This window comes from Salmo salar, chromosome 22, assembly GCF_965601325.2.
Source record: "Salmo salar chromosome 22, fSalSal1, whole genome shotgun sequence".
Classification (NCBI taxonomy): Eukaryota; Metazoa; Chordata; class Actinopteri; order Salmoniformes; family Salmonidae; genus Salmo; species Salmo salar.
In genome coordinates this window covers 44202523-44222500 of record NC_138312.1, presented here as the reverse complement: position 1 = coordinate 44222500, position 19978 = coordinate 44202523, and the positions used below count along the sequence as shown (strand labels likewise).

General features: G+C 44.0%; 1 protein-coding gene and 1 long non-coding RNA gene across 2 annotated transcripts in view; one reads left to right on the top strand and one right to left on the bottom strand.

Moving 5' to 3' along the window:
* Positions 1-8206, bottom strand: part of LOC145862662 (uncharacterized) — a 63029-nt gene extending 54823 nt beyond the window's left edge. Inside the window, exon 1 of the long non-coding RNA XR_014382244.1 lies at positions 7801-8206. This is a non-coding gene — a long non-coding RNA (uncharacterized LOC145862662). The remainder of the gene's footprint in view (positions 1-7800) is intronic.
* LOC106583449 (voltage-dependent L-type calcium channel subunit alpha-1D) overlaps positions 1-19978 on the top strand; it is a 145725-nt gene that overhangs the window by 51938 nt on the left and 73809 nt on the right. The window contains exons 4-8 of the mRNA XM_014167635.3: positions 46-185; positions 7174-7379; positions 14623-14775; positions 14966-15162; positions 15584-15687. Coding sequence (XP_014023110.2) covers positions 46-185; positions 7174-7379; positions 14623-14775; positions 14966-15162; positions 15584-15687 — 800 coding nt within the window. The remainder of the gene's footprint in view (positions 1-45; positions 186-7173; positions 7380-14622; positions 14776-14965; positions 15163-15583; positions 15688-19978) is intronic.

Genomic DNA, 19978 nt, shown 5'->3' with positions numbered 1-19978 from the left:
GCTTTAGTATACCAATCCACTGTTTCTGTTCCTCTCTGTCTGCAGGAAACGGTAGAACATGTCTTCCTCGTCATTTTCACTATAGAGACCTTCCTGAAGATTATCGCCTACGGTTTAGTGGCGCACCAGAACGCATATGTGAGAAACGGATGGAACATGCTGGATTTTGTCATCGTCGTTGTTGGGTAAGTATCTCCAAGATTCCTTACTCTCCAGCTGCTCATTCAATGCCAACTGGAATTCATCTGATGAGCAGAACATGGATCGTTTTTACAATAACACGTTTTTCCTGCTTGTGATGTGTCCAGGCCTTTTTGTGTTTCAGTTTGGGGTTCGAATTTGAAATGCAGTTCCTTGTTTGAACTCAATGGTTTGCCGTGTACAGTATCTTTCAGCCTGACTTTGTGCTTGTTTGTGACAGTGGTTGAGTTGGACTTCTTTAAGCCTCCTTCCTCTCCAGTCACTATGCGTCCCAAATAGCACCTTATTCTCTATATAGTTCACTACTTTTGACCAGCGCCGTTGTCAAAAGTAGTGCACTTATTGTATAGGGAATAGGGTGCCATTTGGAACATATCCACAGTCAGTGGCCCAGTCCTAAGAGAGACACTCATCCAGCTACAATATACAATATGACCTAGAAAAGACATGGAGGATAAATCACAGCTTTACCACCACTGGAGTGACTCACCATCTCACCCCATATTCCATCTCATCTCTTCCTTTCTCTCTCCTCTCTAACTCCATACTCTCTCCTCTCCCATTCCCTATGTATCTCTCTCCCTCTCTCTCCTCTCTAACTCCATACTCTCTCCTCTCCCATTCCCTATTTATCTCTCTCCCTCTCCCTCTCTCTCTCTCTCTCTCTCTTCTATTCCTCTACATTTTTCTCTTCCTCTCTGTCCCAGCCCCTCCCTCCCTCCCTCCCTCCCTCCCCTCCCCTCCCTCCAATACAAACACAGTCCAGTAGGTAGCTAGGTCAAATCTATGTCTGTAAGCGGCATGCAGGGTTGATCTGTCATGCAGTCAGATGCAGAGCGATGCATCCTGTTAGGATGGCTGACTGACTGACTGACTGACTGGGCTGACTGGCTGACTGGCTGGCTGGCTGGCCGGCTGGCTGGCTGGCTGGCTGGCTGGCTGGCTGGCTGGCTGGCTGGCTGGCTGGCTGGCTGACTGACTGACTGGCTGGCTGGCTGGCTGGCTGGCTGGCTGGCTGGCTGGCTGGCTGGCTGGCTGGCTGGCTGGCTGACTGGCTGACTGGCTGGCTGACTGACTACAGAATACATGCACATGCTACCAAATCATAATAGAAATGCCACTCTAAGATAAATCCTGTCAATAACCAAGTATAGACATGTCAATATCCCCACAACTGAACTGGACACTTTGAAGTACTGCACAGAGGTCAAAGGACTGCACAGACTATGTGATGTCAGATCAAATAGTAAGATTGCTTCATTGGGATCTGACATGATTATTAGCATTTAGAATCTTCAATTCTAGAAAAAGGCCAAAAGTACTCTACAAGAATGTAAATATACAGTATATAATAAAAGTGGTAATCTATTTTGTTGTTCATTCTGATGGTATTTTATTTTTTGGTATTCCATTCTATTCTGAAAGTATTCTATTTTGGTATTGTATTCTATTCTGATGATATTCTATTTTGGTATTCTATTCTATTCTGATGGTATTCTATTTTGGTATTCTATTCTATTCTAATGGTATTCTATTTTGGTATTCTATTCTGATGGTATTCTATTTTGGTATTCTATTCTATTCTGATAGTATTCTAGTTTGGTATTATATTCTATTCTGATGGTATTCTATTTCGGTATTCTATTCTATTCTGATAGTATTCTAATTTGGTATTGTATTCTATTCTGATGGTATTCTATTTTGGTATTCTATTCTACTCTGATGGTATTCTATTTTGGTATTCTATTCTATTCTAATGGTATTCTATTTTGGTATTTTATTCTGATGGTATTCTATTTTGGTATTCTATTCTATTCCGATAGTATTCTAGTTTGGTATTATATTCTATTCTGATGGTATTCTATTTCGGTATTCTATTCTATTCTATTCTATTCTAATGGAATTCTATTTTGGTATTCTATTCTATTCTGATGGTATTCTATTTTGGTATTCTATTCTATTCTGATAGTATTCTAGTTTGGTATTGTATTCTATTCTGATGGTATTCTATTTTGGTATTCTATTATATTCTAATGGTATTCTATTTTGGTATTCTATTCTATTCTAATGGTATTCTATTTTGGTATTCTATTCTATTCTAATGGTATTCTATTTAAGTGATTGTGCCAATATATCCTCCAAACACCGTCTTCTTGGGCATGATCACTTTTATACAACTGGTTACCAACATATTCAAATAATGATTGACATATTTTAATTAGAAATGTTATTTTGATTAATCTATTCATATTGTTTCATCCTTCCACAAGATATAGTCCCAACACAAATCTGGGGTTGCTACCCAAGCTGGCTGGTTGTTTGTTCTATCGGTTCGGTTGCTTGAGACTCGACTCAGTTGTTCAGTCTTTTTGTTCTGTATCTATGGATATGACCCAGTCATTCGTTCTAAATGTTCCATTGTCATAGTGGCAGGCAACGTTCTTATCCCTTGCTTGCTAGCTAGCCAACTACAGCTAACTTAGTCACGTCAAACAGTGCAGCCAGAATAACAACAGTAGCTGCATTTGTTTAAGCTGCTTTCTCGTGACATTTATTTGGATGCATCCATAACAATGAGCTAATGAGACGTGGTTTGACCTGGCATAGAAAATGTGCTCTCTCGTCAGGACACTGTTGTTCAGAGGAGCTATCCAACAACACAGCTAACACAATCACTCCAAACTGAAGCTGGAAATACTGCAAACTATCTGCACTTTGTTTTGTTTCACCTTTTTTCAATTGACATTTCTTTGTATATATCTATAAAAATTATGCCAGCTGATTCATGATTTCGACTGTCTGAGTAACGCTGCCTGCCTCTCTCTCTCTCGTCCCGATCCCGACACGTTCATTAGTATGGGACAGCTGGAGATCGAATTTGAGTATTGAAACAATGTTGCAAATGTCGGTGAGACAGACAGCAAGGTTTATACAAATCTCCGCTGTTGAAAACTAAATGCTAGTCTAAAAGAAATGTGAGATAATATCTAGATGCTTTTATAGTGGAGATGAAGTTTATAAATTGCTTGGCTGGGTTGATGAGACAGTGGATTGCTCAGTCAGATGGAACAGAGTAAATAGGCATTTTAACGTCATAGATTTAGCTTTGTGGAATGTGCTTTTAACCAATCAGCATTCAGGACCCACCTGTTGTATAATTTGGTATTCTATTCTATTCTGATGGTATTCTATTTTGGTATTCTATTCTACTCTGATGGTATTCTATTTTGGTATTCTATTCTATTCTGATGGTATTCTATTTTGGTATTCTATTCTGATGGTATTCTATTTTGGTATTCTATTCTATTCTGGTGGTATTCTATTCTATTCTGATGGTATTCTATTTTGGTATTCTATTCTACTCTGATGGTATTCTATTTTGGTATTCTATTCTACTCTGATAGTATTCTATTTTGGTATTCTATTCTATTCTGATGGTATTCTATTTTGGTATTCTATTCTGATGGTATTCTATTTTGGTATTCTATTCTATTCTGGTGGTATTCTATTTTGGTATTCTATTCTGATGGTATTCTTTTTTGGTATTCTATTCTATTCTGATGGTATTCTATTCATGTGAACAGATGAGTGACACATCAAACTCCTCAGTTAATTTTTCCACTCTGATTCAGTCCAACATCAGTTAGCTGCAGCAGTCTGTGATTGTAGCCGTGAAGTATGACCCTCTATGGCCCTCCAGGCCTCTATTGGCAGCTCCATTCAGCCCATTTAGTGCCCACTGCTGCCCAGCTTTGACGTGATGTGCTGGGATGATTTCTCCTATTGGCTAGGTGAGGACAGGCTAACTGACTGGAATTAACCGGACTCTTTTTCTACTATAGGATGTTCACTATTCACTCAGCCCATACGCTACAGTATTGCATTGTATTTTCACCTGGGATTGTTGTGTGTGTGTGTGTGTGTGTGTGTGTGTGTGTGTGTGTGTGTGTGTGTGTGTGTGTGTGTGTGTGTGTGTGTGTGTGTGTGTGTGTGTGTGTGTGTGTGTGTGTGTGTGTTTGTTGATTTATTCATGTTTTAATGAGCTGTGTCTTTGTTGTCTATGTAGTTTATACATGGGTTCAATACATTTGTGCTGTATTTTTCAGCTTGTGTTCTTCTTATTAATTTGTTACTGCAATCTTACAAACAGATATTATATTCAGTGTGAAGCTTAGAATAATAATATGTCAACTTTGAAATCTGAAATATTTCAACATTTTTCTCCAGACGTTGCAGTTACAGACACTTCTAGCAGAACTTTTTAACCAGCCCAACTGTATGCATCTCTAGTGTATTGGTCTGGGCCTGTATTTAAAAAGCATCTCAGAGTAGGACTGCTAGTTTATTGTTTATTTTATTTATCCTTTATTTAACTAGGCAAGTCAGTTAAGAACAATTCTTATTTACAATGACGGCCTAGGAACCGTGGGTTTACTGCCTTGTTCAGGGGCAGAACGACAGATTTGTACCTTGTCAGCTCGGGGCTGATCTAGCAACCTTTCGGTTACTGGTCCAACACTCTAACCACTTGGCTACCTGCCGCCAAGTCTAGGATGAGTTTTGCCTTTCAGATCATAAGGAATAAGATTGCATAAACCGGGGGAACCTGATCCTAGATCCTACTCTGAGACTCTTTATGGATTCAGGCCCTTAATCCTGTAACGTATTCTCATTCTTTCTGCTGTAATTCTATACAGACTGTTCAGTGTTGTCCTGGAGCTTTTTACCTGTAACATTCTCTTTCTGATGTGTTTCCTGTAACACGTTTCCTCTGGTGTTTCTCTGCAGACTGTTCAGTGTTGTCCTGGAGCTTTTTACCTGTAACATTCTCTTTCTGATGTGTTTCCTGTAACACGTTTCCTCTGGTGTTTCTCTGCAGACTGTTCAGTGTTGTCCTGGAGCTTTTTACCTGTAACATTCTCTTTCTGATGTGTTTCCTGTAACACGTTTCCTCTGGTGTTTCTCTGCAGACTGTTCAGCGTTGTCCTGGAGCTTTTTACCTGTAACATTCTCTTTCTGATGTGTTTCCTGTAACACGTTTCCTCTGGTGTTTCTCTGCAGACTGTTCAGCGTTGTCCTGGAGCTTTTTACCTGTAACATTCTCTTTCTGATGTGTTTCCTGTAACACGTTTCCTCTGGTGTTTCTATACAGACTGTTCAGTGTTGTCCTGGAGCTTTTTACCTGTAACATTCTCTTTCTGATGTGTTTCCTGTAACACGTTTCCTCTGGTGTTTCTATACAGACTGTTCAGTGTTGTCCTGGAGCTTTTTACCTGTAACATTCTCTTTCTGATGTGTTTCCTGTAACACGTTTCCTCTGGTGTTTCTATACAGACTGTTCAGTGTTGTCCTGGAGCTTTTTACCTGTAACATTCTCTTTCTGATGTGTTTCCTGTAACACGTTTCCTCTGGTGTTTCTCTGCAGACTGTTCAGCGTTGTCCTGGAGCTTTTTACCTGTAACATTCTCTTTCTGATGTGTTTCCTGTAACACGTTTCCTCTGGTGTTTCTCTGCAGACTGTTCAGTGTTGTCCTGGAGCTTTTTACCTGTAACATTCTCTTTCTGATGTGTTTCCTGTAACACGTTTCCTCTGGTGTTTCTCTGCAGACTGTTCAGTGTTGTCCTGGAGCTTTTTACCTGTAACATTCTCTTTCTGATGTGTTTCCTGTAACACGTTTCCTCTGGTGTTTCTCTGCAGACTGTTCAGTGTTGTCCTGGAGCTTTTTACCTGTAACATTCTCTTTCTGATGTGTTTCCTGTAACACGTTTCCTCTGGTGTTTCTCTGCAGACTGTTCAGCGTTGTCCTGGAGCTTTTTACCTGTAACATTCTCTTTCTGATGTGTTTCCTGTAACACGTTTCCTCTGGTGTTTCTCTGCAGACTGTTCAGCGTTGTCCTGGAGCTTTTTACCTGTAACATTCTCTTTCTGATGTGTTTCCTGTAACACGTTTCCTCTGGTGTTTCTATACAGACTGTTCAGTGTTGTCCTGGAGCTTTTTACCTGTAACATTCTCTTTCTGATGTGTTTCCTGTAACACGTTTCCTCTGGTGTTTCTCTGCAGACTGTTCAGCGTTGTCCTGGAGCTTTTTACCTGTAACATTCTCTTTCTGATGTGTTTCCTGTAACACGTTTCCTCTGGTGTTTCTCTGCAGACTGTTCAGTGTTGTCCTGGAGCTTTTTACCTGTAACATTCTCTTTCTGATGTGTTTCCTGTAACACGTTTCCTCTGGTGTTTCTCTGCAGACTGTTCAGCGTTGTCCTGGAGCTTTTTACCTGTAACATTCTCTTTCTGATGTGTTTCCTGTAACACGTTTCCTCTGGTGTTTCTCTGCAGACTGTTCAGTGTTGTCCTGGAGCTTTTTACCTGTAACATTCTCTTTCTGATGTGTTTCCTGTAACACGTTTCCTCTGGTGTTTCTCTGCAGACTGTTCAGTGTTGTCCTGGAGCTTTTTACCTGTAACATTCTCTTTCTGATGTGTTTCCTGTAACACGTTTCCTCTGGTGTTTCTCTGCAGACTGTTCAGTGTTGTCCTGGAGCTTTTTACCTGTAACATTCTCTTTCTGATGTGTTTCCTGTAACACGTTTCCTCTGGTGTTTCTCTGCAGACTGTTCAGCGTTGTCCTGGAGCTTTTTACCTGTAACATTCTCTTTCTGATGTGTTTCCTGTAACACGTTTCCTCTGGTGTTTCTCTGCAGACTGTTCAGCGTTGTCCTGGAGCTTTTTACCTGTAACATTCTCTTTCTGATGTGTTTCCTGTAACACGTTTCCTCTGGTGTTTCTCTGCAGACTGTTCAGTGTTGTCCTGGAGCTTTTTACCTGTAACATTCTCTTTCTGATGTGTTTCCTGTAACACGTTTCCTCTGGTGTTTCTCTGCAGACTGTTCAGTGTTGTCCTGGAGCTTTTTACCTGTAACATTCTCTTTCTGATGTGTTTCCTGTAACACGTTTCCTCTGGTATTTCTCTGCAGACTGTTCAGTGTTGTCCTGGAGCTTTTGACCAAAGACTCTGTAGAGACGAAGGAGGAGGCAGAGGCGGGTGCAGCTGCAGCAGCAGCAGCGGCAGCGCTCCACCCCTCCGCGCACGGCCATGGGGGAAAGTCGGGCGGCTTCGACGTCAAAGCCCTCCGAGCCTTCCGTGTACTGCGACCCCTACGCCTGGTCTCAGGAGTGCCCAGTGAGTTACTGCTATCTGACCCTTCACCTTTGACCCCACAACAACACCGACCAGACCTGGGTTCAAATACTTTTTGAGATCATTTCAAATACTTTATCTGGGCTTGATTGGGCTTGCCTGACACAATGGAATAGAATAGTTACAAGGAGTACAAACCCCGTCCATCTGGCACTCCAGGCAGGCTAAAGAACATTTGAGAGATTTGAAATAATATTTCACCCTAGGTCTGACACGAATACAGTGTTGTGTTTATTGTTGTGAGTGCTGACTGACCCCTCACCTTTGACCCCCATGATGAAACAGGCACAGCAACCTCTATTGACCTACAGTATGTAGGCTGGCTAGCCTCTGAAAGTCACTGCATAACACACACCAATAAATAACACTGCGGAAAACTGTGCCGTGATATAACTGGCCTTACCTCTACAAGGTTCAATTCAGTCTTCCTCAATCTTGTCTCCTCCACCATTTTGTCTTGATGTTCCCCCCCATGGTCATGTATGGTTCAGTTGCTAGGAAAATGGCGTTACAGTAGGAACGTTAAAGTGATAGGTTTGATTCCGGTGGCTTCGTTCCCCACATCCGCATAATGTAAAAGTTTACTCTAAACTCCTTTACAGTATGTTGTTCTGGTGAAAAATGTCCCAAAGTTACATATGTATTAGAAGTCTACTTCTGTCCTGACAGACCCTCCCCAGCCCAAACCAGCCCAGCCGTTCCTCTCCATGACAGAAAGTGTTTCTCTCTCAGCTCAGACTATGTGTCTGTGGGGTGAAGACACTAACAGTAATATGTGACCATATGGTCTGTGTGCAGCCCCTCTGGAATGTTCTCTTAAAACAGGCTGTCCAAATCAATGCCCCAGAGACATGAGTTCTCCTGCGAGTGTGTATGTGTGTGTGTGTGTGTCTTCCTCACACCCATGAAAAAAGACTCTTCGACGTTTTGTCCCAGATGCACATGCATGCACATGTTTACATACTGTACGACAAGGTTATTATAGTTTTGTGATTTTTTTATTAGTTTTGAGGTTTTTATTTGAAATTCTGATTATTTTCGATTTTCATACTTGATTTACTCGTTTTTATTCCGTTTTAGTTTGATAAAAGCATTTCTATTTCGTTTTGATATGATTTAATTTCAGGGACAGAAAGTAGGCCAGTGCATGGGAGGCTTGAAACCATATACCCATAGCAGGGGTACTCCAGGGCTATTTCAGAAGGTCCGGTCACACAAATGTCCTATGTGGCAAAGGTCCGGATGGATATTGTTTTTAGCAGCATAGTAACAAACCTCAGCCTTGCAACCCATGCGACCCCAAACTATTCACACCCTTCTTGTTGGCAAAAATAAAATGTAGCAGTTTAAAAAAAAAAAAAATCAGATGTGGATTTTTTATTGTTGTTGTTCTTGTTGCAGGGAATTAGCTTTAAAACTGCTAATATTCCAGGAGTCGAATCTTGACCGAATTCCCCCCCCCCCCCCCCCCAAAAAAAACAATTATGATTGTCTCACTTTGTCTTTATCCTGCAATTCTTTGTGGGTGCTGTTCAGATGATTGGGTTTTTCCATTTTTCCATTCCGTCTCCTGACACTACAATACACATGTTTTTGTCCTTTCCAGCAATGTACTCAAAACAATCCCATTGTCGTGTCTCTGACTGATTAAATGAGATGACAGGCTATTTTATCAAATCGATTACTGAACGTTTAATTGATTACGTGATTGAATTAAACCATGCAACAATTAACTCATTAATAACCTGGGGCACCACAGAAGAGTGTTTATAGAGCTGCTGTCTTCCAAATAAACTCTTAAAGATCTGAAGATCTTTTTTATCAATAGTTGTCAATTGTTAATCGTCACCTTATTCAGTCTCATTCTCAATGTCGTAAGGTACTTGGTTACCTGTATGAACCCTGGCTAACAAGTTGAATCAGCAATACACAAATTGGCTTAATTATTTATTTACTAAATACCTAAATAATCACACAGAATTACATATATATATATATATATATATATATATATATATATATATATATATATATATATATATATATATATATATATATATATATATATATATATATACACAGGATAGATCATACATCGATTACTAATCATGTCATGAAAAGACCGTAGTGGACTAACCCGATATGATGGCTGGTTACACAAAGGAAGGGGGTTGGGTTTGAATGAAAGAGCGGGAAGACTGAGGAACAAAGGAATTGAGTCTCTATCGGACCTTGAGAAGCTATGCTACCGTAAATACAGAATCTTATCCATTCTAATAACCACCCATTCGGAAAAGGAAAATGCAAGATATATATTTAATCTGAGCTCCGCTTCGATAGATGGGTCGAAGATGGAAGACTGGTTTGCCCAGCAGAGATTGCCATTGTCCTTTGAAGAATCTTTCTGGTCGTAGTGTTGTAGAGCAGATACGTTGAAGTACACTGTCGTTCTTTTATTATTTATTTATTTTACTTCACCTTTATTTAACCAGGTAGGCAAGTTGAGAACAAGTTCTCATTTACAATTGCGACCTGGCCAAGATAAAGCAAAGCAGTTCGACAACATACAACAACACAGTGTTACACATGGAGTAAAACAAATATACAGTCAATAATACAGTAGAAAAAATAAGTCTATGTACAATGTGAGCAAATGAGGTGAGATAAGGGAGGTAAAGGCAAAAAAGTCCATGGTGGTAAAGTAAATACAATATAGCAAGTAAAACACTGGAATGGTAGATTTGTAGTAGAAGAAAGTGCAAAGTAGAAATAGAGATAATGGGGTGCAAAGGAGCAAAATAAAATAAATAAATACAGTAGGGGAAGAGGTAGTTGTTTGGGCTAAATTATAGATGGGCTATGTACAGGTGCAGTGATCTGTGAGCTGCTCTGACAGCTGGTGCTTAAAGCTAGTGAGGGAGATAAGTGTTTCCAGTTTCAGAGATTTTTGTAGTTCGTTCCAGTCATTGGCAGCAGAGAACTGGAAAGAGAGACGGCCAAAGGAGGAATTGGCTTTGGGGGTGACCAGAGAGATATACCTGCTGGAGCGCGTGCTACAGGTGGGTGCTGCTATGGTGACCAGTGAGCTGAGATAAGGGGGTACTTTACCTAGCAGGGTCTTGTAGATGACCTGGAGCCAGTGGGTTTGGCGACGATTATGAAGCGAAGGCCAGCCAACGAGAGCGTACAGGTCGCAGTGGTGGGTAGTATATGGGTTTTTGGTGACAAAACGGATGGCACTGTGATAGACTGCATCCAGTTTGTTGAGAAGGGTATTGGAGGCTATTTTGTAAATGACATCGCCAAAGTCAAGGATCGGTAGGATGGTCAGTTTTACGAGGGTATGTTTGGCAGCATGAGTGAAGGATGCTTTGTTGCGAAATAGGAAGCCGATTCTTGATTTAACTTTGGATTGGAGATGTTTGATGTGAGTCTGGAAGGAGAGTTTACAGTCTAACCAGACACCTAGGTATTCGTAGTTGTCCACATATTCTAAGTCAGAACCGTCCAGAGTAGTGATGCAGGACAGGCGGGCAGGTGCAGGCAGCGATCGGTTGAAGAGCATGCATTTAGTTTTACTTGTATTTAGGAGCAGTTGGAGGCCACGGAAGGAGAGTTGTATGGCATTGAAGCTCGTCTGGAAGGTTGTTAACACAGTGTCCAAAGAAGGGCCAGAAGTATACAGAATGGTGTCGTCTGCGAAGAGGTGGATCAGAGACTCACCCGCAGTAAGAGCGACATCATTGATGTATACAGAGAAAAGAGTTGGCCCAAGAATTGAACCCTGTGGCACCCCCATAGAGACTGCCAGAGGTCCGGACAACAGGCCCTCCGATTTGACACACTGAACTCTATCAGAGAAGTAGTTGGTGAACCAGGCGATGCAATCATTAGAGAAACCAAGGCTATTGAGTCTGCTGTTGATGATGTGGTGATTGACAGAGTCGAAAGCTTTGGCCAGGTCAATGAAAACGGCAGCACAGTATTGTTTCTTATCGATGGCGGTTACGATATCGTTTAGGACCTTGAGCGTGGCTGAGGTGCACCCATGACCAGCTTTGAAACCAGATTGCATAGCGGAGAAGGTGCGGTGAGATTCGAAATGGTCGGTAATCTGTTTGTTGACTTGGCTTTCGAAGACCTTAGAAAGGCAGGGTAGGATGGATATAGGTCTATAGCAATTTGGATCAAGAGTGTCCCCTCCTTTGAAGAGGGGGATGACAGCAGCTGCTTTCCAATCTATGGGAATCTCAGACTACACGAAAGAGAGGTTGAACAGGCTAGTAATAGGGGTTGCAAAAATTTCGGCAGATAATTTTAGAAAGAAAGGGTCCAGATTGTCTAGCCCGGCTGATTTGTAGGGGTCCAGATTGTGCAGCTCTTTCAGAACATCAGCTGAAGGGATTTGGGAGAAGGAGAAATGGGGAAGGCTTGGGCGAGTAGCTGTGGGGGGTGCAGTGCTGTTGACTGCAGTAGGGGTAGCCAGGTGGAAAGCATGGCCAGCCGTAGAAAAATGCTTATTGAAATTCTCAATTATAGTGGGTTTATCGGTGGTGACAGAGTTTCCTATCCTCAGTGCAGTGGGCAGTTGGGAGGAGGTGTTCTTATTCTCCATGGACTTTACAATGTCCCAGAACTTTTTGGAATTTGTGTTGCAGGAAGCAAATTTCTGCTTGAAAAAGCTAGCCTTAGCTTTTCTAACTGCCTGTGTATATTGGTTTCTAACTTCCCTGAAAAGTTGCATATCACGGGGGCTGTTTGATGCTAATGCAGCACGCCATAGGATGTTTTTGTGTTGGTTAAGGGCAGCCAGGTCTCGGGAGAACCAAGGGCTATATCTGTTCCTGGTTCTAAATTTCTTGAATGGGGCATGCTTATTTAAGATGGTGAGGAAGGCATTTAAAAAAAATAACCAGGCATCCTCTACTGACGGGATGAGGTCAATATCCTTCCAGGATACCAGGGCCAGGTCGATTAGAAATTCCTGCTCACTGAAATGTTTCAGGGAGCGTTTTACAGTGATGAGTAGAGGTCGTTTGACCGTAGACCCATTACGGATGCAGGCAATGAGGCAGTGATCGCTGAGATCTTGGTTGAAAACAGCAGAGGTGTATTTAGAGGGCAAATTGGTTAGGATGATATCTATGAGGGTGCCAGTGTTTACAGCTTTGAGGTGGTACCTGGTCGGTTCATTAATAATTTGTGTGAGATTGAGGGCGTCAAGCTTGGATTGTAGGATGGCTGGGGTGTTAAGCATGTCCCAGTTTAGGTCACCTAGTAGCACGAGCTCTGAAGATAGATGGGGGGCAATCAGTTCACATATGGTGTCCAGAGCACAGCTGGGGGCCGAGGGTGGTCTATAGCAGGCGGCAACGGTGAGAGACTTGTTTTTAGAGAGATGGATTTTTAAAAGTAGAAGTTCAAATTGTTTGGGTACAGACCTGGATAGTAGGACAGAACTCTGCAGGCAATCTCTGCAGTAGATTGCAACACCGCCCCCGTTCTTGGGAGATTGTCTGTCCTTTCTTAGGCCACGTACGTTTACAGCTGCAGCTGATGACTCGACGTCTAGGATGTTTCACTTCTTCTTTAGTGAAAAATAGTTCAAAGTTCATTCAAAGTTTCCATAATCAGCTCGTGCTGTATTCTGGCTGGTCTAGTCGAAATTCACCATTCCAACGTGATGATCGTCACCTCCACGTTGAAATTCGGCCTTCTAAACGTTAGGACAGCAGTTCTCACATTTCTGGAACTAAATGTTAATGATCGTTACGGGGGCGTTTGTACTGGGGAGGAGAAGGGGTGTGTTTCATCCTTCTAACCAATGTCTGTGCTCCCGTGGGTGGGGTTACTGATTGAGCATAAGTTTACTTATGAAACAATTATCTCATTTAGAAGCTAGAATCACATTTTATCTTCTTACAAATAGTTTAATGTTTAATCACATATGTTTTGCAAGATTTTGATATAAATCTGATAACTAGAATGTGTAGACTTTCAAAGATACAATTACGTGGTCCTATCATCAGTAACACTGATGACTGATCTGACATCATATTCTTTCAGTACCATTACAGAAATATTGTCTCATTGTTCAACTGTCTGATGTTACCATCCTGTAGAGTCTTTCTCTGTGGTATCAAAGGGCTTTCCAAAAGTCCATTCTGTAGAGTGGAGAGAGAGAGTTTCTGTATTCATGGGGGGGTCATAAACCGGTGGGGGGGGGGGGGGGGGAATGGGTTTTATGACCCTCACCAAACAGGGCAAAGTCATGACAGTCCCCCTCTGTTGGATTCAATCTTGCGATTATCCTGCAAGTTGCAAACCAACATAAAAATGACCGTGAGTTGTCCTGGTTGTGGGTCATTGTTGCTGTCCCCCTCTGGTGGTTTACCTTGGTAGGTTTTCTGGAAGCTGCAAAGCACCATAGGAACGGCCAGGGGATGTCCGGTTTGGCGATCGCCGTTCTGGACCTGTCGTCTGGTCATCCAGACTGGAAGATCTGGGCAGTAAGACTGGAAGATCTAGGCAGATGTTAACAACACACATGAAACCATACAGGGCTTTGTCTTTTGCGACCGACCACTGCTGGTGTTGGGTTTGCTGCCGCCATTGTTCACACCTAGGGTTCAGGCTCACACTCCGCGCTCGCCCTCGGATTTCTTCCCTGTTAGCTACTGATAGCTAGTGATAGTGATGAACAAGCTAGGCCTGTTTGAAACATTGCCATCTACTGGCAGCATTTACCCACCAGATTCAGAGGCTTCAAAGCCCCATCAGAAGAAAAAAATAAATAATAATAAACATAATTTACTATGTTTTTTGTTGTTGTTGTTTTTGTTAGTTTTACAGTCAAAGATAATAGTTTCAGTATAGTTTTAGTTTTTAAAATGTTTTTCTTAATATTTTTCCATTTGAGTTTTTATTTTAGTTTCAGTTTTACTATAATAACCATTTACTATAATAACCTTACTGTACGCACAGGCACACAAGTGCATTCACAAACAAACCACATACCCACACACATACTTCATACAAACCCTCATAACACGAGTGGATTGGTGATCCAATGAGCCCGTCCTCCCCATTTCTCCTCCCCACCAGCCTCAACTGACCAATACCAATTCAACCACATACAATATTACTGTAACACACATACACACACAAACACACACACATATCTAGCTATGTCTTCCCTATCTAACCTGTATGTTTGACTCTGTAGGTTTACAGGTTGTGTTGAACTCCATTATTAAAGCCATGGTCCCTCTCCTTCACATCGCCCTGCTGGTCCTGTTTGTCATCATCATCTATGCCATCATCGGCCTTGAGCTCTTCATTGGCAAAATGCACGCTACCTGCTTCTTCCCCAGCACAGGTAAGAGCGTGCGTGTGTGTGTGCGTGTGTGCGTGTGTGTGTGTGTGTGTGTGTGCGTGTGTGTGTGCATTTGTGTGTGTGTGTGTGTGTGCATCTTACCATCTGTGTGTGTGTGTACATGACTATTGCATTTGTATTTCAGTCTCCCTCTCGGTCTCTCTCTCTCTCTCCCCGCCCCCCCTCTCTGTAGGCATGATAGCGGAGGATGATCCAGCTCCGTGTGCGGTCTCAGGACACGGGCGCCAATGTCCCATCAATGGCACCGAGTGCAGGGAGGGCTGGCACGGCCCCAACAATGGCATCACCAACTTTGACAACTTCCTGTTCGCCATGCTGACCGTGTTCCAGTGTATCACCATGGAGGGCTGGACAGACGTGCTCTACTGGGTGAGGCCCTAAGTCATAGAGATCCTATCATTCATATCATATTTCAGTCTGTGCCCTCTGCGCTCCCTGTGCGGTCTCTGTATGAACTTTGACCCGCTCATTCCCTCTGAGAATTTGACTAAGCTGGTGTGTCAGTAGATTAGTCATTAGGCCTAGATGTGACTGCCATTTAAATGTTAAAGATTCAGTCAAGCATTTCTCTATATATCTGAGTCCCAGAACCATCCCTCACCTTTGGTATCACTCTGAACTGTAAAACTATATATAAATGCCTTGAGGTTTTTCCTTTCATCTTACATTCTTAGCAAACAGTTATTCTCACCTTTCTCTACCTCGGACTATCCATTTTATTCTCTTTCTCTTCCTCCCCTCTTTCTTCTTCTTATTCCCCATCTCTGTTTGGTGCCGGGTGCTCCTCCAGATGAATGATGCTATGGGTCTAGAGCTTCCATGGGTCTACTTTGTTTCTCTTGTCATCTTCGGCTCCTTCTTTGTTCTAAACCTGGTTCTGGGAGTGTTGAGTGGGTAAGACACCTCTGTCTGTCTCTCTATGTCTGTCTGTCTGTCTATCTGTCTGTCTGTCGTCCGTCCGTCCGTCTGTCTGTCTACCTGGCTCTCTCTCTATGTCTGTCTTACCTGTCTGTCTGCCTACCTGTCTATCTGTATCTATAGGTCTGTCTGTTAACCTGCTCCTCTGGGCTCCAACAGGTGAACGACGCCATCGGCTTTGGAACGCCCGCCATCTACTTTGTTAGTCTGATCATTCTGGGCTCCTTTTTCGTGCTTAACCTTGTGCTGGGTGTTCTGAGTGGGTAAGAGGTGGTGGGGGCTGTGTGCTGGGTGTTCTGAGTGGGTAAGAGGTGGAGGGGGCTGTGTGCTGGGTGTTCTGAGTGGGTAAGAGGTGGTGGGGGCTGTGTGCTGGGTGTTCTGAGTGGGTAAGAGGTGAAGGGGGCTGTGTGCTGGGTGTTCTGAGTGGGTAAGAGGTGGTGGGGGCTGTGTGCTGGGTGTTCTGAGTGGGTAAGAGGTGGAGGGGGCTGTGTGCTGGGTGTTCTGAGTGGGTAAGAGGTGGTGGGGGCTGTGTGCTGGGTGTTCTGAGTGGGTAAGAGGTGGTGGGGGCTGTGTGCTGGGTGTTCTGAGTGGGTAAGAGGTGGTGGGGGCTGTGTGCTGGGTGTTCTGAGTGGGTAAGAGGTGGTGGGGGCTGTGTGCTGGGTGTTCTGAGTGGGTAAGAGGTGGTGGGGGCTGTGTGCTGGGTGTTCTGAGTGGGTAAGAGGTGGTGGGGGCTGTGTGCTGCGTGTTCTGAGTGGGTAAGAGGTGGTGGGGGCTGTGTGCTGGGTGTTCTGAGTGGGTAAGAGGTGGTGGGGGCTGTGTGCTGGTTGTTCTGAGTGGGTAAGAGGTGGTGGGGGCTGTGTGCTGGGTGTTCTGAGTGGGTAAGAGGTGGTGGGGGCTGTCTGCTGGGTGTTCTGAGTGGGTAAGAGGTGGTGGGGGCTGTGTGCTGGGTGTTCTGAGTGGGTAAGAGGTGGTGGGGGCTGTGTGCTGGGTGTTCTGAGTGGGTAAGAGGTGGTGGGGGCTGTGTGCTGGGTGTTCTGAGTGGGTAAGAGGTGGTGGGGGCTGTGTGCTGGGTGTTCTGAGTGGGTAAGAGGTGGTGGGGGCTGTGTGCTGGGTGTTCTGAGTGGGTAAGAGGTGGTGTGGGCTGTGTGCTGGGTGTTCTGAGTGGGTAAGAGGTGATGTGGGCTGTGTGCTGGGTGTTCTGAGTGGGTAAGAGGTGGTGGGGGCTGTGTGCTGGGTGTTCTGAGTGGGTAAGAGGTGGTGGGGGCTGTGTGCTGTGTGTTCTGAGTGGGTAAGAGGTGGTGGGGGCTGTGTGCTGGGTGTTCTGAGTGGGTAAGAGGTGGTGGGGGATGTGTGCTGGGTGTTCTGAGTGGGTAAGAGGTGGAGGGGGCTGTGTGCTGGGTGTTCTGAGTGGGTAAGAGGTGGTGGGGGCTGTGTGCTGGGTGTTCTGAGTGGGTAAGAGGTGGTGGGGGCTGTGTGCTGGGTGTTCTGAGTGGGTAAGAGGTGGTGGGGGCTGTGTGCTGGGTGTTCTGAGTGGGTAAGAGGTGGTGGGGGCTGTGTGCTGGGTGTTCTGAGTGGGTAAGAGGTGGTGTGGGCTGTGTGCTGGGTGTTCTGAGTGGGTAAGAGGTGGTGGGGGCTGTGTGCTGGGTGTTCTGAGTGGGTAAGAGGTGGTGGGGGCTGTGTGCTGGGTGTTCTGAGTGGGTAAGAGGTGGTGGGGGCTGTGTGCTGGGTGTTCTGAGTGGGTAAGAGGTGGTGGGGGCTGTGTGCTGGGTGTTCTGAGTGGGTAAGAGGTGGTGGGGGCTGTGTGCTGGGTGTTCTGAGTGGGTAAGAGGTGGTGGGGGCTGTGTGCTGGGTGTTCTGAGTGGGTAAGAGGTGGAGGGGGCTGTGTGCTGGGTGTTCTGAGTGGGTAAGAGGTGGTGGGGGCTGTGTGCTGGGTGTTCTGAGTGGGTAAGAGGTGGTGGGGGCTGTGTGCTGGGTGCCGAATGCTCTGCAGTGGGGTGTGGGCTGTGTGTGTGCGCTGTGTGCATTGTGTTTGCTGTGTGCGGTGAGGTAAGGAAAGACAATGGTGTGGCTTGCAGTGTGTGGTGTTGGGGAATGGTGAGAAAGTCTCAGGGAAACAGAGATGGAAATACTCAGTCACTGGTAATACAGTATTCCATTTTGATAAATCATTCTGACTGACACCGTTTACTGCCCTGGCCACCACCAGTATAACCTTTGTTGACCTCTCACTCATTTTGCGTTGTGTTTCCTCGTCTCAACAACCTATAGCAAAGGGAGCCGTTTCCCCCCACCTCTGTCATCACCACCACCACCCAACTTCCTGAGAGATAAATTCATCTCATTCCTTGCCCTTCACTCCCTCCTCAGCCTCACTTCCTAATCTCTCTCTCTCTCTCTCTCTCTCTCTCTCTCTCTCTCTCTCTCTCCTCTCTCTCTCTCTCTCTCTCTCTCTCTCTCTCTCTCTCTCTCTCTCCTAATGCATCAACCCAGTGTGCTGCTGCTTCCATTCTCCTGCATTGGGGAGGAAGTGTTAGTGGAGGTGGGGTGTTAGTTCATAATTAAGCAATAACGTGTGGTATATGACCAATATACCACGGCTAAGGGCTGTTATACGCACGATGCAACACAGAGTGCCTGGATACAGCCCTTAACCCTTATTAGCCATATACCACAAACCCCAAGGTACCTTACTGCTATTATATACATGTCACCAACATAATTAGAACAGTAAACAAGTAGTTTTGCATCATACCCGTGTTATATTCAAGCAATAAGGCCCGACTGGGTGTGGTATATACCATGGCTAAGGACTTTTCTTGGGAACGACGTAACGCAGACTTAGCCGTGGTATATTGGCCGTATATTACAAACCCCTAAGGTGCCTTATTGCAGTTATAATCTGGTTACCAACGTAGTTAGAAGAGTAAAAATAAATGTTTTGTCATACCCATGGTATACGGTCTGATATACCACAGCTTTCAGCCAATCAGCATTCAGGGCTCGAACCACCCAGTTTATAATGTCTGATAGACCACGTATTGCAGCCAATCAGCATCTACGAGCCAAAATACCCGGTTTATAATACTCACTACACCAGGGCTCTCCAGCCCTGTTCCTGGAGCGCTACCGTCCTGTAGGTTTTCACTCAAGCTCTAATCTAGCACACCTGATTCTAATGATAAGCTGGTTGATAAGCTGAACCAGGTCAGTTACAACTGGGTTGGAGTGAAAACCTGCAGGCGGGTAGCTCTCCATGAACAGAGCTAGAGACCCCTACACTACTCTATGGCCAGCAGCACTCTGAGGATGTGTTCTTTCTTAGAGGGGTCTGTTGGCGGTTGGCAATGTTCCCTGAAGGTTCTTCTAATGTTCCCTGAAGGTTCTTCTCACTAGGTTATGACCCTTCTCTCTCTCTGATTTTTTATTTTTTCTTCAGATGTATTCGAGGAAGGTCATTTAAGAGAAAATTATATTACGGTTCCAGTTAAGTTTGACATTCAGTAATTGGAGATAATTATAGTAATTAATATATCACACTGTAATATGCTATGAGTGGGACTGATTATTCAAGTAGCAATTTACGTAGCAACAAGACCCACTGGGCAAAACAAAACCGCTAATGGAAGGTTTGTTTTTACAAATTGACATATTCATTTAAAATATGTCTACATGTTATATTTTCACATTCATAGCATATTATAGGCACTCCAGCGTACACCTTTTGGTTTCCAAAATGTTCTAGGAATATCATTGAGATGTTCTATTGTAGTGTATTTAGTAGGCCTTTGTGAACACAATCCTCTGGGAACATTTTGACAACCACAGTTGTTTGATGCGTGTTTAATTCCAAAGTGATGGCATCACTGTGTTAACCGCTCATTTGAATGACTGAACGTTTCCCTGAAGCTATTCCACCCACAATATTGGCCAGTGGTCATCAGCTTGCATGTGGTTTTGTGTGTGTTTCTGATTCCTGTGTGAAAATAGTATACCATTCTGAGTACATGCCAGTAACCACTCTCCCCATTGCTCTATCTCTGCATCATATTGATGTTCTGTTGTTATTGAAAGGTGTCCGTCCCCATCCAGTGGCTAGGCTAGGGTTAGGAAGACTACACAGGCAATCAGAGGTCAAAAGTAGTGCACTATATAGGGAATAGGGTGCCATTTGCGACAGTGATATAATAGAAGGAGCAGTTCTCCAGTGTATTGATGTGTTATACTGTTAGGAACTGGATACACAGCCATGCATTGGTATCATATTGTC